The sequence below is a fragment of the Schistocerca piceifrons genome, chromosome 2, assembly GCF_021461385.2.
Source record: "Schistocerca piceifrons isolate TAMUIC-IGC-003096 chromosome 2, iqSchPice1.1, whole genome shotgun sequence".
NCBI lineage: Eukaryota > Metazoa > Arthropoda > Insecta > Orthoptera > Acrididae > Schistocerca > Schistocerca piceifrons.
Genome location: NC_060139.1, coordinates 434,012,531 through 434,030,937, shown reverse-complemented (window position 1 = coordinate 434,030,937; position 18,407 = coordinate 434,012,531). Strand labels below are relative to the sequence as shown.

At 42.4% G+C, this 18,407-nt stretch overlaps 1 protein-coding gene across 8 annotated transcripts in view; it reads right to left on the bottom strand.

Moving 5' to 3' along the window:
- The window catches only part of LOC124777225 (esterase E4-like), a 121,252-nt gene that overhangs the window by 55,945 nt on the left and 46,900 nt on the right, over positions 1-18,407 (bottom strand). For 5 of the 8 annotated variants that reach the window (XM_047252545.1, XM_047252547.1, XM_047252548.1 and 2 more), the window contains one exon: positions 1,219-1,356. The exons of 2 other annotated variants lie outside the window; for them this stretch is intronic. In XM_047252545.1, the coding sequence (XP_047108501.1) occupies positions 1,219-1,356 (138 nt within the window). Of the gene's footprint in view, positions 1-1,218; positions 1,357-18,407 lie in introns of those variants that run through there. One more of the 8 variants, XM_047252551.1, reaches the window with a different exon arrangement.

The window sequence follows — 18,407 nt, the reverse complement described above, 5'->3', positions numbered from 1 at the left end:
CCACCACCGGCAAGGACCATGGTTCATTGTTAGTGTTTTCCATATATTCCTTTCTTTGCCAATTCTATGGAGAACCTCCTCGTTTCTTATCTTAAAATTTCATGTAATTTTCAACATCCTCCTGTAGATCCACATATCAAATTCTTCTTTGACAGTTTACTCACAGTCCATGATTCATTTCCTGATAAAACTGTGCTCCAAACATACATTCTCAGAAATTTCTGTTGGCCAGGAATGAGCTCTTTGCTTTTGCTAGTCTGCTTTTTATGTCCTACTTGCTTCTGGCAACATGTTACTCTGCTTCCAAGATAGTAGAGTTCCTTCACTCTCAGTGCATTTAAAATTAGTGGTTATTTTTGACGTTTGGCTCAGCTGTACTGATGTGATGCCATTGCCCAGGAAGCACCAATGTCGAGCCGACTTTCCCTACTGTGCCACCAGTAGGTGGGTCATTAAAGCATGACTTGGATAAACAGTACCATGTGGTGTTGTACATTAGTTGCATCTATGTTCATCAGATTTCTTGGTTATTTTCTGGCATTTTAGTGTTCTTGCATCTTCAGATATTGTGAACAAGTGTTCTGTGTTGGCATAGCATTAATAACAATAGTGCAGCACTTCTAAACACAAGATTCTCAATAAAAGTGGTTGTCCAAGAACTCATCCATAGCTGAGAAGACCTGCTACAAAATATTCCTCCACATTTGACAATACCACTCCATTGTGATGGACAGCACTCCAACAACTCAGTGAAGGAAAGCGGATATTTTGCTCTGGGTACAAAGAAATGTTCCACTGGGTAACGCTGGACATAGCATATATAAGGTGGAGTAAATGGAACCTCTGTGCTGCACATATCAAAACCTCCATCTTACCAAGTAAACAAACTGGCTGACGTCAAAGGACTGAACTGTCAGAAGTTGCAACTAATTTTAAACAGACTATAGTCTATCTTGGTATCCCAAATTTTGACATTATATTTTTTCCCCACAGTGATAATTTACATTAATTTATTTACTAGAAGGTAATGAACTGTGAACACAACATGTGATGACTTAGTTGAGTATTGAAACTTAGTACTTCACATTTTCAGTTAGTAGTAGGATCATTTTATGAAGCTACTGTTTGTATGTCCAGTACCAAAGATAATATAAAAGCTATGATCTAACAGTACTAAAACAATAGCAATATTCTAGGCATATTACAGGTATGTAAGACCTTTGAAGTGTAGACATTAAGGAAAAGACAATCCTCTTCACCCTTATATTTTTTCCCCACCCAGTTTGCATGTGGGGCAACTGCGCCTTCTTCCAGAGCATCTCTCGTGCCCGTCCAAGACTCCGGTGGCTGTGGTGGCTTCATGTTATGCAAACAGAATAGTTATGAACAAATAGAGTTAAATCGTATGTATATCATAATTATATCAAATACTGCGAGAAGTACTTCAGTAAAATAATTACTTTGATAACAGAGAATAATTCCTTTGAAACTTATAATGATTACTTTGAAAAAAGTTTGAGTGAGTATATAATTAACAGAAAAAAACCTGTAAGTTACATGAAGATTAAAATTATGAATATAAGATGCTTAAACAATTGTTATTCTTAGTTACAACTTCTAAAAAGGCTGGTAAAGACAAGTAATGACTAGGAAGAAGTGATTACTGTGTCAGTTTACGTCCTTATATATTGACAGTAAGGAAAAGAAAAAGATCTGGACAAATGATCACTACTAAGAACTGTGAAATAGTGGTACACATTACTGTCTTTATGACATAGGGAGGAAGTAGATCAGCTGTACAGGGATTGAAACTTTGTATGTTTGTAACAAAAACTTATTTATACTGAAGCAACAAATAATTTTTCTTGTAGAGAATTTATTTCTGACACTCTTGTAAGCAAGAAATTAAAATAACTATTAAAACTTGTGTATTAACAAACTTTGGAGCAGAGAAGAAGAATCTGATGGAATGAAGATGTTATTGAACAATACCTTGCAATACTACAAACACTCATTATTAAGAGTACTTCAGAATTTGAATCAGGGCTTAACCTTTTAGTTCACTATTAGTTCCTAATTGTCTGGTGTACCTTGTGTGTCTCTTGATCCAGTTTCTGAAGTGACTTCTCTTTCTTTTCAGCAACACTCCCCTAGAAAAAGTCCTTCATTAGGATAAAGTATAGTGACTGGAATTGAACAACAATGACTCAAGAAGCTGTGGAGACTGGCCAGAAGTGTTAACAATGAGCTATCACAGAGTAAACAGGTGGACAACAATGAGACAGACAGACAATGGAGATTGCACAGTAGAATAACAAGTCCAATGAGTAAACCAAGATGTAGTGAATCCATAACTAAAACAAAATGTGTAGCGAGATCCTCTACAACAGCACAGTGAAATTATGACTGACCAAGTGGCTGTGCTGCTGGCTTTAAACAGCAGCCATGGGTGCTGACAGACCAGCAGGCTGGGTGTGTCTCTGTAGCCAGTGCTGCAATGGTGACATAGGTGCTTGAAGAATATAGTACTGCCATATAGCAGCATACATGGAGGTCCATGCCTTCTGGTAAGCATTCATACTGACTGACATGGGATACCAGATCCCTCCTGCCAGAAAAATGTACATAGGTCCAGAAGTGCACAGCATGATGTTGGGGAAGGCGAAATGGTATCATGGGAGGTGTCCTGGCACTGAAGCCTGCTGGCTGGAGGGAAGCACCCAGGGATCTGCAGCCCACTGCACATTGGAAGTGACAATGGCTGCAGGGGTGGAGGCTGCGGTGAGGATTCCACCTCCATGCCCATGTCCACAGGAGCTGCCGCTTATGTGCAGGAATGCAAGCTGTACCTATGTAGGTGGGAGATCAGCAAGGGTGGGCATGCCAGGTCCAACTGGGCCACTAATGCTGTTACGGTCAATGGGCATGGATGGGGTTGATAAGTGTGAAAGTGTTCCAGGTCCTTCATAGCGTCAACCATTGTAAGGTGTCGTCCATGGGTGACACCCACTTTAACTGGAATCCACAATGGTTTTGCCCCATATGAACGTGCTCATACAGCTGATCCCCATGGGTGTGCCTGGTGTGCCAGGCTGCATCTCTGTGGGCTGTGGAGCCAGAAGATGGAAGAGAGTGCATGGCTGCCACTCATGGAGGAGCTCCGCCAGCCTAAAGTCATGGACAGGGGTGGTCCTGTAGGTGCTCAGAAACATTGTGAGCACAGCTGTGGTGGTAGAAATGCCCATCACTTTTACATTTGTTGTTTTAGACATTTGCACCACATGCTCTACTTTGCTACTGGAGAATGTGTGAACTGGTGGACTAAACAGGTGCTTAATGCCATTGGAGGTGTAGAATTGTCCGAAAGCTGTTGCCATGAATTGGGCCCATTACCCGACACAATGGTGCAAGGAAGCCTTTTGATGGTTATAATCTGGATGATGACATTGATGTCAATTTCAGGGACAATAGACACCATGCTGAACACATGTGGGTTATTTGAATAAGTTCCACGACAATAAGTCACTGGTGGCTGCCTCAGGAATTATTGGGGAGGTGGGCCTGGGGATGAAGGACTGGGGAGGAGCAGCCCGGTTCTGAGCACAAGTAGAACTTTTCTGCGCCATGACTGCCACATCTTTTTTCAATCTCAGCCACTATGCTTGTCACCTGACAAGGGCTTTCATCTGTGACATACCCCAATGTCCACAATGAAGGAGTGACAACACAATGAGCACCAGCCTCTGCATCAAGCAGAAGAACATCGGAGATGACTAATATAGAGATGGGGCCGCTCCACGCCCGCACCAACGTGGTAACCAAACCAAAAGTTCTACTATCACCTCTGTAAACATGTTAGTTATCTAGTAAGTGGAGTACAGGATGCTGGGTTGTGATGTTATCCGTGCATCTGGGTAAGACTACGCATTAACACAGTACATCAGGTGATAGATAGTGGATGAAACGCGAGTGGGGGTAGCAATTTTAAGAGCAGAGGGAAAAAAGTGCCATGGCTCGTGCTCGGAGATGACTGGTAAATGCTGGGTGAGGCGTGTGCAGGCCCAGACTTCTGAATTGGCAAACTTCAAAAAATAAGCAAGCCACCTGTGGAGCACATATCACAGGATGAGCTGTAATGCAGGGTTGCGGTGTGTGACTGTAACTATGTGAGTAGCTGTAATGGGAACCCATCACAATCGTGCTGTCATTCCATGTCAATGTGGAAACATGAGGACTCCAGTTGGTCAAATGTCTGGTCGAGCTCTGCGGGGAGACAAGAGAGAGCAACCGTATTTTTTTGCTGTTCTGCTAGTTTGTATTTAGTGGCTAACAGCAGGAGCTGAGTAAAAAAAGTGCCCAGTGCTGGAGCCATTGTGCCGTCCACTCTGAAAGCTGAGTGCGGGGTCCAAAGAGTGCTACCAGAAGTTTGTGATCTGTAATGATGGTAAAATTGATTCCAAATAGATAAACATGGAACTTCTTAATGTCAAATCTGATTTCCAAAGCTTCTTTTTCAGTTTGCGACTGTGGTTGGGTATTGGCATCTTGGATGCATAAGTTGGTACCATTATGTTTCCTATGCATCAGCATTGCACCAATACTATAAGGAGAAGCATCAGAAAAACCAGTGGACATGATGGAGAAAAAGGCATAAGGCAGCATGTGAAGAGCACCAGCTGCTTCAGCTGTGTGAGAGCTTGCTCACAGTCAGCCATCCTCCTGAACTGAATGCCCTTCTTTCACAGTTGATTGAGTGGATGCATAATGTGGTCTGATTATGGAAGGAACGTAAAATAATAATTCATCTTTCACAGAAATGCCTGCACTTCTGTAAGTGTTGGGGATAGGGTACAGAGTCAATTGCAGAAAGATTCCAGTCAGTGGGCTGGATTTAGTCTTTGTTCAACAAGTGGCTGAGGTATTCCACTTGCTACTTAAAAAAACTGGCATTTGTGTGAGTGGCACTTGAGCCCTGCATCAACATGATAAAGAGCATACAAAGGTTGAGCAGGTGTGTTCCTGATGTGTAGAGCTGATGAAAATTATGTTGTTGAGGTAGTTAGTACAAGCAGGGATGGACATGGTTAACTGTTCCAGATACCTTTGAAAAACTGCCAGAGTGGAACAGACCCCAACAGACCCAGACACTTGTCTTTGTATAAGCCAAAGGGAGTGTTAAAGACTGTAATGTTTCGTGATTCCTCATCCAGAGGAATCTGCAACTCTATTTCAGCAAGATCTACCTTCGAAAAACATTCAGCCTGACAAGCTTCGTGAGGGAGTTCTCTGTACATGGTAAGGGATATGTTTCCACTTGTTCCTGGGCACTGATTGTCAACTTAAAATTTCCACATAGCTGGAGGGAGCCATTAGGTTTCTTGATCACCGAGAGGGGTGTGGCCCATGCACCAATTTTAACATGTTCGTCGAGGTGACCAAGTTCTCACTAAATGATGCCTCGCAAGGAGACAAGAATAGGATGTACCCAGCAAAAATGGGGCACTGTGTAGATGTAAGGAGACTTGAAGCTGGAAATCTGTGATGATCACAGACCAGGTTAGAACAGGGCTGCAAAAGTCGTACAAAGGTCATCAAGCTCCTGAAAGGGAACAGTGTCTGAGACCACCTGCACCTTGTCAGTGATGGAAAACCCAAACAGTGAGATGGCACCTAGACCAAACATGTTGTCAGCTGAGTGACTATCAACAACCAACAGTTATTAGCCATATGACCCTCTTATATGCACTGTTGGCTGTGTGTTGACCGAGGGGGGAATCAAACTGCCATCATGGGAGAACAGGGAAAAATCAGGAGAACAAAAATGAGCATACATTTCAAGGTTAATCAGAGAAACGGTAGCTCCTGTGTCTGCCTGCAAATGTACTTCCTGGTTTTCAACAGTGAGGTTGATAACAAATTAGTGGTGGAAGTATCACCCCGAAAAACAAATACCAGAAGTTCACACACAGTCCCTTGATACATGTGAGGAAGGACTTCCCATGATGGTTAATAACAGACAAATTGGAGACACCCATCTTTCTCAAAATGGGTGCAATGCACCCAGCAATCTGGAAAGTCTGCATATGGGTGCTAAGTGAAGCCGTCAGGGCATGATCGGAGATGCTGCATCTGACACCAACGGGGTGTGACAGGCTTTTCAAAAGCCACTGACACGTCCAAAATTGATGAATCACAATGCTGCCATCGGGAAAAAGACTTACAAGAATTCTGCCACAGAGATGCAGCTGGACTGCGGTTACTTTGGGTCAAGCCATGAAGCTTTCATTTGCTGCATGCGTAGTCTCTAAGGGATGTGAAATTTTCAAAATATTGTCCAAGGAAGGGTTGTCTAGTTTGAGGGATACAGTGCGTACTCCTGGATATCAAGACAACTGGACCACTATGTCTCAGATCAAAGAACTGGCATACGAAGTTTTGTAAGCGGGGTTCTTACAAGTGAAGTTGCAGTGTCAACTCAGTACATCACACACAAGCAGTATGACTGACACGATTGCCTGTGGTCTTGATAGAACACGAGTCATGATGTGACCCCGTGGAATCATTGTGAGTAACAGTTTGACAGCAACAAACACATCTCCTTGAACAAGAGCACGACAGGATTTTGAAGTGGAGCCACATTCTTTAGTGAGAGAAATGTCTCTAGGGAAGACCAAGAAAGGAAGAGCAACCACTGGAGAGTGTCATTCAAAATCCAAAAAGAAGCAAGTGCTGCTTTAGCTGCTGCAAATACATGTCCCAACCCTCTGTCATTGATAAATGGCATGAACACAAGTGGGCAGTTCTCTGTCTGGGAACTGACCACAGACTGGTTGAGTTTGAACCCTGAATCTGCAGGTGATCAGACAAAAGTTGAATTTCCTGGTGGAGCAGGTCAGTTTGCTGCTGCTGCTTCAGCTATTGAAACTGCTATTGGAACCATTGATGCAGCTGCTGCTGTTGCTGTTGCTGTTTCACAAGTTGCAGGAGCTTTGTGTCCATGAGACACTGCAAACCTTTTATCTTATAGCCAAGGCTAATGACCAGAATCAAATAAGACTGGGAACAACTTAAGAATCTGTGGAGATTGGCCAACTGGCTTACTGTATCAACAACAAGCTGCCACAGAGTAAACAGGTGGACAATAATGAAAGAAAGACAGACAATGGAGATGGCACTGTGGAATAACAAAGGCAACGAATAAACAAAAACTGAAAACCTAAGATGCAGTGAATACCAAAGGGTAGTAAAACCAACACAACAGTGCAGTGAAATCATAACTGACCAACTAAGCGGGTGCACTGTGGGCTTTAAAGGACAGCTGTTGGCACCGATGGGCTAGCAGGATGAACCTGTCTCTGTGGCTAGTGCTGCAGTGGCAACAGCAGTGCTTGCAGATTACAGTACTGTCATTGAGATCCATGCCTTCCTGTGACCTGTCAATTCGTTGGGTTAGGAGACCAGATAAAGGAAGCTCCAAAAGATGTAAATACAACAGCATTTTATTAAAATTTTTGTGTGACCCTTTCACTTTTCAAGTTCCTGTACCCAGTACTGAAGGGAGGAAATTTCACTTATTATAATGTCCCAGAGTGTCTTTGGCATGAGGGGGGGCTAAGGGCAGTAAGAGAGAGCTATGGAAGGAGTGGGAGGGAGGGGAGGAGAGGGAGAAAAATGAAGAAGGTATAACACAGGGGCAAGGGGAGGATTTTGTATTACAACCAGTACTGTAAAATATTAAGAAGAGTTTTTTAAAAATTAAAAATAATGTTAAGTCCAGGTTGGAATAATGACAATATTATGAAAAGGATAGATTGCTACTCACCATATAGAGGAGATATTCAGTTGCAAACAGGGACAATGCTATACATTTAGGCATTCATCCAAAAGGCTATCTTCACACACAAAACATACCAATACATGAATGACCACTGTAACTGGCCACTGAGACCAGGCTGCACACTGCAACTGTGTATAATGGGAGAAGCATCTGGTGTGGGTGGCAGAGGTAAGGCGAAGGCTGGGGGAAAGGGGCAGGATAGGCATGCGGGAAGGTGTAGTGTTGCCTATGGGAGCATGCAGACATGGGGTGGGGGCAGGGTAGGGCTGTTGGTGCTGCTGGATGGTTAGGGAGGGGGAGGAGGGGGGGACGTTTGCTAACCTCTAACGCCTTCCCCGTTCCCATCTCAGTACCACACCACCTTCACTTCTGCCAAAGCACCCACTGGTCTTTTTTATCTATCCTTTTCATAATAATGTCTTAAAAAAAGTTGTATTATACCCACTGTATGTGATATCTTACATTAAACCACATAACTTCAATATGGAACATTACCAAGAGAGAGAGAGAGAGAGAGAGAGAGAGAGAGAGAGAGAGAGAGAGAGATAAGCGATGACAGTTTTCTAGTGTAAGGAATCAGAATATTAAAAACATATCCAGGGCGCAGTGCTTAAATTTCAATTTGAGTTTCCTGCCATATCGTAGATCCACCAGAGGTTGCAATTGGCATTCTTGAAAGCCATAGGTATCTAGTAAACAGTCAGAACCTCAAAATGTCCAAGATGTTACAGACAAGTGCAGAGTACAACCAAAGAGCTCTGATTATTGAAAGTCTTTGTGCTGGGCATTCACCCATTGAAATAGATCGATTCTTCAAGTACCTAAGATCAACTGTTTATGATATTCTAGCCAAGTATAACACTTTGGAGAAGTCTGGGGGACTTTCCATTAACTCGGTGAGGAAATCTCATTTGAGAAAACACATTTCACGAACTGCGGCAGTCATCGAAAAGGCTCAGGTGTTGATTTTGGATGACGCAGGGCAATCGCTGAGAAAACTGGCGTCAGTATTCAATATCAGCAAGCGAAAAATGCATCAGATAGCAGAGGAGGACCTTGTATGAGCCACTTAGTCCAAAACTGGCTCTCAGATAAGGTTGACACGTTTTGTTCAAAGGTGTTCTGACCCCTGAGTAGTGCAGATTTGAGCCCCCTCAACAACTATGTTTGAGCGTAGTCAAAAGAGTTACCAATAAGACAAGGCACACTTATGTTGCATCTCTAGAAACTGCTATCAAAGCAGTATTCGCGAAAATGGACAGTGCTGTTTTAAAGAGTGCATGCGATTACTTCAGGACAAGACCGGAGGTGGTCATTGTCACTGAAGAGGGTTACATCAAGTAATGTTACTCTTGAAAGATACCATTACTTATATGTAAAAGGATTTTCATTTTCATTTGTATTTTGTTTTAATAAATTTGTTTTTTAAAAAAAGTTTCATTTGTCCAGATTTAAGTGCCACACCCTGTATGTAGCAGATATTTTATACATATTTTATATATATATTGTTCAGTCTTCATAAACACATTGCTGGACTTTAAAAAATCAGCAATTTACAATGCTGACTAAAATATATTATAGACTAAATTAGACATAATAAGTGTGATCTCACATGATATGTTTGAAACATTCTGGAAAATTAATGTGCCAAGAGTCATTTCCTTGCCTGTGTAATTATGGGTTACCTAGCAAATCATGGATTTCTAATTACCAAACAATATTATGAAAAGGACAGACTGCTACTTGCCATAAAGATGCATGAGTTGCAGACAGGCATGAAAAAAAGACTACTATGTGCAAGCATTTTGCTAAACCCTTCTTCAGAAAAGAAAAATACACACACAATCAAACACATAAGCACATTCATACAAACATGAACGCTATCGCCGGACTGCAACAGAAACTTGTTGAATGGGAATGGGAAGGAGAGAAGCAGAGAGGGGGAAAAGATGGGTAGGCGCACCAGCAGAGAGTAGCGTACGATGAGTGTAAGGGGAAGCCAATTGTGATGAGGTGACAGGACAGGGGCTGGAAACAGTTGGGTGGAGAGTGGGGGGAATGGGATGCCAATTGTGATGAGGTGACGGGACAGGGGCTGGAAGCAGTTTGGTTGAGAGTGTGGGGACAGTAGATTACCACAGATTGAGGCAGGGATAATTTCTGCAGTGGAAAATGTGTTGTAAGGATAACTCCCATCTGAGCAGTTCACAAAAGCTGGTGCTGGTGGGATAGATCCTGATTGCCTAAGCTGTGATGCAGTCATTGAAATCAAGCATGTTATGTACAGCTGCATGTTGTGCCACAGGGTGGTCCACTTTGCCCTTGTCCACAGTTTATAAACGGCCATTCATCCTGGTGGAACGCTGGTTGGTAGTCATACAAACATAAAATGCTCAACAATGATTGTAATACATCTGATATAACATGGCTACTTTCGCAGGTGACCTAGCCTCTGATGGGAGGGGATAAGCATGTTACAGGACTGGAAAAGGAAGGGTTAGATGAGTGGATTGAGCAAGTCTTGCACCTGGGTTTTCCACAGGTATATGATCCCTGTGGGGAGAGGTTTGGATGGAGAGTGGTATATGGATGGACTATGATATTGTAGAGGTTGGGTGTGCAATGGAGCACCACTTTATGAGGGATGGGAATGATCTTGGGTAAGATGTCACAAATTTCAGGACATGATGGTAGATAATCAAAGCCCTGATTAAGGATGTTATTCAGTTGTTCCAGTCTGGGGTGAAAGTGAGTGTTGAAGGGAGCACTTCCTTGTAGCTAGTTCTTTGGGACAGTGGGAAGATTTGGAGGGGGGGGGGGATATGGCACAGGAAATCAGTTTGTGAACAAGTTTTGAGGAAGAGTCCCCATTTGTGAAGGCCTTTCTGAGACCTTGAGCATACACAGGCAAGGAAGCTTCTGTCACTGGAGATATGCTGTCCCTGGGTGGCCAGGATGTATGGGAGAGATTTTCTGGTGTGGAAGGGATGTCATCTATTGAAATGTAGGGACTGTTGATGGTAGGTGAGCTTAACATGGATAGAAATGAGGATGGAGCTATTAGAGAGGGGTTTTGGGAAGTTAGGAAGGTTTCTTCTAGGTGTGCATGTGCCCATGGCTGTGCCATGGTTTTGTATACCTTCCCTTGAAAGGAGAAGTACTTGGGTGTTAGGATATAGTTAGTAAGATGTATGAGGAATGATGTAGTGTATATGGAGTGTGAAGGACATTGGGATAGCTAGTCTTTAATACTGGCAAGACCTTGGGCATGAGGGATGCTGGTGTATTGGGAAATGGCATCAACAGTGATGAGTAGGAATTCAGGGAGTAAAGGGGTGGGGATGTTGGAGAGTTGGTGAAGAAAGTAGTTTGTATATTTGATGTGGGAGGCTAGATTTTGGGCAATAGGTTGGAGGTGCTTTGTCAATGAGAGCTAAAATTCATTCAATAGGAGCCCAATAACCAGCTACAAAGGGGAAACTAGGGTTGTTGGGTTTGTGGATTTTGCTGAGCACATAGAAGGTGGGTGCATGGGGAGTTGGATTCAGGGAAGAGGTTCTGGGAAGGGCCTAAGGCTCTAACAGGGATATGAAGTTGGGTTTCACTTCTGGGATGGGATGATTGTGGCAGAATTTATAGTTAGAGGTGTCAGATAATTGGCAGAAGCCTTCCACCAGGTATTTACTGTGGTTCATAATGACACTGGTGGTCTGCAGGTAGGATGATAGGGTCAGGATCCCTTTTATGGCTATGTGTGGCTGTCCTTTCTTCTGCCAAAAGGCTGGTGTTCTGTAACCTGGACAAGGATGTTGAGGCCAAGTAAGTTGAAGATAAAGAATTCCTGCCAAGTGACCGGGTTAGATAGGGAGTGGCGGTGGGGGGGGGGGGGGGGGGGTCACAATTGGATGGTGGTGTGAGCTGGGAGAGGCCGGGTTCAGTGTTGGTATTAGGCTGGCTTTGTCTGGAAGAACTGGTGGCAAACAAACGTTTCCCTTGCAGGGATTGGGAGATGGAGAGTAGGTCTTTGACAAGTGCCACATGGTTAAATTTGGATGTAGGGCTAAAGGCTAGGCATTTGGATAGGACTGAAACTTCTGTGAGGATTTTGGTGGAAAGATCAATAACAGTGTTCTGGAATTGTTTAGGCTCTGTATCGAGTAACATCTTGGAAGGTAGTTTTGGGGGATGTGGCAAGCAGAAAAGGTCAGCTAGGCTGGGCCTGGGTGCTGTGAAGGGTTGACAAGAAGGAACACTGCATATAAGATAGGGGTTGAATTGTGATACCCCAAGGCAGCAGTAGGATGTCAGTAGGCTGGATAAATTATGGAGGTGGTGCCTGGAATGCTGTTCTAGATGCTGGTCTGCAAGGGATTCCGTTTCAGAGATGTGATGTATGTAGTAGGGATTGCACAGTAGCAGTATCTTGCAGAGGTAGCAGAGTTGGTCTTTGATGCCTGTGCCATGGAGATTTGTTTTTGCAGTACCAGGTTTGTGAGGGACAGAAAATGAGGGGTGGGTTCCAGAGAAAGGCATCCACATGGTTGGGCCATTGGGGGAGGGGGAGATTCCATGCTTTAGGCAGCTTTAAATGATCTGGTGGAGAAATATGGAGAAGGGGTCCATTGTGGCAAGAATGGAGTTAGGGAGATAGGAAATGACATGAGAAACAGGTAAAAGAAGGTGTTAGATGGTTGTGAGTGGCGCTGGATAGTAGGAAAAGATGCACAAAAATACATCTAGATATGCAAAAATACATACAAATACTTAAAAATGTGCACAAGTACATAAAATATGAAAAAATGCTTGGAAAAGGACAGAATGGATGAGGTATGGGAGAATCCACACGTTGGGATCGGGAAAGATGGGGATGGGGGAGGGATTGGTGAGATTTATAAGTTCGTGTGGCACAGGTACCTGTGGAAAATAACACGTGAAAATATGACAGGATGAGGGTGAAATGTTATTGATAGGAAAAATTATACTCATAATTATGGGCGGGAAGAATTTGGGCTATCAGATGTTGCACTAACAGTCCCCACAGTTATGCAGCCATGCAATGTGCATGGATGAGACTTTTGACTCAGCATGACTGGTGTTCTACAGGTCAGAGTGTGGAATGTCAGATCCCTTAATCAGGCAGGTAGGTTACAAAATTTGAAAAGGAAAATGGGTAGGCTAAAGTTAGATATAGTGGGAATTAGTGAAGTTTGGTGAAGGAGGAAAATGACTTCTGGTCAGGAGAATAGAGTGTTATAAATACAAAATCAAATAGGGGTAATGCAGGAGTAGGTTTAATAATGAATAAAAAAAATAGGGACGAGGATAAGCTGCTATGAATAGCATAGTGAACACATTATTGTAGCCAAGGTAAGACACAAAGCCCATACCTACCACATTAGTACAAGTTTATATGACAACTAGATCTGCAGATGATGAAGAGATTGAAGTAATGAATGATGTAATAAAAGAAATTATTCAGGTAGTTAAGGGAGATGAAAATTTAATGGTCATTGGGGACTGGAATTTGATAGTAGGAAAAGGAAGAGAAGGAAAAGTAGTAGGTGAATACGGACTGGGTGGTAAGGAATCAAAGAGGAAGACGTCTGGTAGAATTTTGCACAGAGGATAACTTAATCAAGGATGATACTTGGCTTAAGAAGCATGAAAGAAGGTTGTATACATGGAAGATGCCTGGAGACACTGGAAGATTTCAGATAGATTATATAATGGTAAGACAGAGATTCAGAAACTAGGTTTTAAATTATAAGTCATTTCCAGGGGCAGATGTGGACTCTGACCACAATTTATTGGTTGTGAACTGTAGATAAAAATTGAAAAAACTGCAAAAAGGTAGGAATTTAAGGAGACGGGACCTGCATGGACTGAAGGAACCAGAAGTTATAGAGAGTTTCAGAAAGAACTTTAGGGAACGATTGACAAGAACAGGGGAAATAAATACAGTTAAAGAAGAATGTGTAGCTTTGAGAGATGAAGTAGTGAAGGCAGCAGAGGGTCAAGTAGGTAAAAAGACGAGGGCTAGTAGAAATCCTTGGTAACGGAAGAGATACTGAATTTAATTGATGAAAGAAAAAAAAACATAAAAATGCAGTAAATGAGGCAGGTGAAAGGAATACAAATGTCTCAAAAATGAGATCGACATGAGGTGCAAAATGGCTAAGCAGGGGTGGCTAGAGGACAAAGTTAAGGATGTAGAAGCAGATATCACTAGGGGTAAGATAGAGACTGCTTACAGGAAAATTAAGGAGATCTTTGGAGAGAAGATCAATATCAAGAGCTCAGTTGGAAAACCAGTCCTAAGCAAAGAAGGAAAAGCAGAAAGGTGGAAGGAGTATATAGAGGGTCTATACTTGAGAGTAATATTATGGAAATGGAAGAGTACATAGATGAAGATGAAGATGAAATGGGAGATATGATACTGCGTAAAGTACGAGGCGTGTTTTTTAAGTAAGTACCATTTTGAAATTAAAAAAAGACGTGCTAAGATATCTTAATAATTTTATTTTTATATGAAAGCCTGTACGTTAATCTACATTTCTACATAATTTCCATCAATATTGAGGCACTTGTCATAACATTGTACCTGTTTTTGAATACCCTCCTCATAGAAGTCTGCCGCCTGACTTCTTAACCACTGCATCACTACTGTTTTGACTTCATCATCATCTTGAAGATGCTGACCACCCAGGTGTTTCTTCAAGTGCAGGAACAGATGGTAGACACTGGGCGCAAGATCTGGGCTGTATGGAGGATGATTTAGAGTTTCCCATCAAAAAGATATGATGAGATCTTTGGCCTGATTTGCCACATGTGGATGGGCATTGTCCTGCAGCAAAACCATGCCCTTGCTCAACTTCCATGGACTGTTGCTTTGATTCTGGTGTGATGTAGACCACCCATGTTTCATCGCCCATAACAATTTTGACTTAAGAAATCATCACCGTCATTGTGGTACCGCTCAAGGAAAGTCAATACACTGTCTAAACGTTTGGTTTTGTGCACATCCATCAACATTTTCGGTACCCAACGTGTGCACAATTTTCAGTAATTCAAGTTCTCGGTCACAATGCCATAGAAAACACTATGAGAAACATTAGGAAAGTCATCCAGCAAGGACAAAATCATAAAGCGTCTGTTTTCTCTCACCTTATTGTCCACTCCCTGCACCAAACTTTCATTAGCGACCGAAGGATGCCCACTCCATTGTTCATCATGCACATTTGTGTGGCCAACTTTAAATGCTTTCACCCACTTTCTTACCATTCCATCACTCATAATGTTATCTCCGTAAACTGCACAGATCTCACAATGAATCGATCACTTTTAGGCCTTTAGCACTAAGAAATCTTATAACAGGCCGTACTTCACAGTCGGCAGGACTCAAGATTATCAGAGGCATCTTAAACACTCAGTACACAACGTAAATAAGGAAGAACCAGACTGTAATGGCCTCAGTGCATAGATTAAGGTGCAGGCTTTCATGTAAAAATAAAATTATTGAGATATCTTAGCACATCTTTTTTAAATTTCGAAATGGTACTTACTTAAAAAACATGCCTCGTATTTGACAGAGCACTGAAAGGCCTAAGTTGATACAAGGCCCCGGGATAGAGAACATTCCATTAGAACTACTGATAGCCTCGGGAGAGCCGGTCATGACAAATCTCTTCCATCTGGTGAGCAAGATGTATGAGATGGGCCAAACACCCTCAGACCTCAAGAAGAATATAATAATTCCAGTGCCAAAGAAGGCAGGTGTTGACAGGTGTGAAAATTACCAAACTGTCAGTTTAATATGTCACGGTTGCAAAATACTAACACAAATTATTTAAAGACAAATGGAAAAACTGGTAGAAGCTGACCTCAGAGAAGATCAGTTTGGATTTTGTAGAAATATTGGAACACGCAAGGCAATACTTACTCTACGTCTTATCTCAGAAGATAGGTTAAGGAAAGGCAAACCCAAGTTTCTAGCATTTGCAGACTTAGAAAGCTTTTGACTATATTGACTAGAATACTCTCTTTCAAATTCTGAAGGTGGCAGGGGTAAAATACAGGGAACAAAGAGCTATTTACAATTTATATAGAAACCAGAGGACAGTTATATGAGTCGAGGGCATGAAAGGGAAACAGTGGCTGAGAAGGGAATGAGACAGGGTTGTAGCCTGTCGCCGATGTTGTTCAGTCGATATATTGTGGAAGTGGTAAAGGAAACAAAAAGAAAAATTTGGAGTAGGAATTAGAATCCATGGAGAAGAAATAAAAACTTTGAGATTTGCCGGTGACACTGTAATTCTGTCAGAGACAGCAAAGGACCTGGAAGAGCAGTTGAGCGGAATGGATAGTGTCCTGAAAGGAGAATATAAGGTGAACATAAACAAAAGCAAAACAAGGATAATGAAATGTCATTGAATTAAATCAGATGGTGCTGAAGGAATTAGATTAGGAAATGAGACGCTTAAAGTATTAGATGAGTTTTGCTATCTGAGAAGCAGAATAACTGATGATGGTCAAAGTAGAGAGAATATAAAATATAGACTGGCTATGGCAAGGAAGGCATTTCTGAAGAAGAGAAATTTGTTAACATCGAGTATAGATTTAAGTGTCAGGAAGTTTTTCTGAAAGTATTTGTATGGAGTGTAGCCATGTATGGAAGTGAAATATGGATGATAAATAGTTTAGACGAGAATACAAGCTTTTGAAATGTGGTGCTACAGAAGAATGCTCAAGATTAGATGGGTAGAATACTGAATTAATGAGGAGGAACTGAATAGGATTGGGGAGAACAGGAATTTGTGGTACAACTTGACTGGAAGAAGGGATAGGTTGGTAGAACACATTCTGAGGCATCAAGGGATCACAAATTTATTAATGGATGGAAGTGCAGAGGTTAAAAATCACAGAGGGAAGCCAAGAGATGAATACACTAAGCAGATTTTGAAGGATGTAGATTGCAAATGTTCAAATGTGTGTGAATTCCTAAGGGACCAAACTGCTGAAGTCATCTGTCCCTGGACTTACACACTACTTAAACTAACTTAGGGTAAGGACAACAGACACACGCATGCCCGAGGGAGGACTCGAACCTCTGGAGGGAGGGGCCACGCAGTCTGTGACAAGGCACCTCAAACCGCACCGCCAGACCGATGTAGACTACAGTAGCTGCTCGGAGATGAAGAGGCTTGCACAGGATAAAGTAGCATGGAGAGCTGCATCGAACCAGTGTCTTGACTGAAGACCACAACAACATATCTCTCACCACAGACAGTGCGTTGGCCAACAGCCTCCACATAATGACCGAGTGCAGCATAATTTGCTTAGAGTTGTCCATGCTGGCAGACATGCAACACTGCATGAAATAAACAATCCCACAACACTGTCGTTAACTTTTCCACCAAAATCCTCAACCCACACATGTTTCAGTCCTATCCAAAGGCCTCACCTCCAGTCCTGCAGCCAAATTTAACCATGTAGGACTTGTCAGAGACTTACTCTCCTTCTTCTGACCCTTGCAGTGGAAACACTTATTTGCCACCAATCCTTCCAACCAAAGCCCTGAATCATTGTAGCTTATTTACTGAAAAACACACACACACACACACACACACACACACACACACACACACACACACACACACACCCTCTACATGGTTCCCAAAAGCCTCAAATCCAACAATTCTAGATGCCCCATTGCAGCTGGTTTACTAAAAGAATTTTAGGCCTCACTGATCAACACCTCCAACCTATTGCCCAAAATCTAACCTCCCACATCAACACAATCTCCGCTCCCAAAATCGTCCTAGACTAAAACTACAGTCTCCATTGTGCATTGCTTTCTGCCAGTACACCCACCAGTCTTTTCCCTTCTCTGCTTCTCTCTTTCCGCTCCCTGTTCCTGCCTGCCCCCTCCACCAGGCACTGAATCTGACAGCACTTGCCTGCCACCATTTAATCACTGTATGCTCTGCAAGGCAGCACCAATTACCCCCACCCATACCTTGCTATTCCTCCCCACCACATTCTGGGCTGTTGCTCCTGTTTGAACCATTTCTATTGCATTTTTTTTTAATTGAAAATGGAACTCATCCAGCTGTATTTAAGATTTCATATTTATTTGGCTACTAGTTTTGATGTTGTGTCAATGTCATCTTCAGGCCTGTACACTTTGGTGGTATCAATCATGTGTGGCTGAGTACTAGAAGTCCGTGGTGAGACCAATACATGCTCTGTATTGGTCTCACTGTGGACTTCTAGTATTCAGCCACACACAGTTGATATCATCAAAGTGTACGGGCCTGAAGGTGATGTTGACGCAACATCAAAACTAGGAGCCAAATAAATATGAAATCTTAAATACAGCTGGAGGAGTCTCATTTTCAATAAAAAATTTTACCAGATGACGTCCCACCATCATCCAGTTTAAATATAGATGTACAAAGATTTCTACTGCGGTCTGGTCAGAATGGCTGAAGATAGCAGTCACATGTGAATGAGGTGTGCTTGTTTGTATGAATGTGTGTGCTTTTCCTCCTGAAGAAGGCTTTGGCTGAAA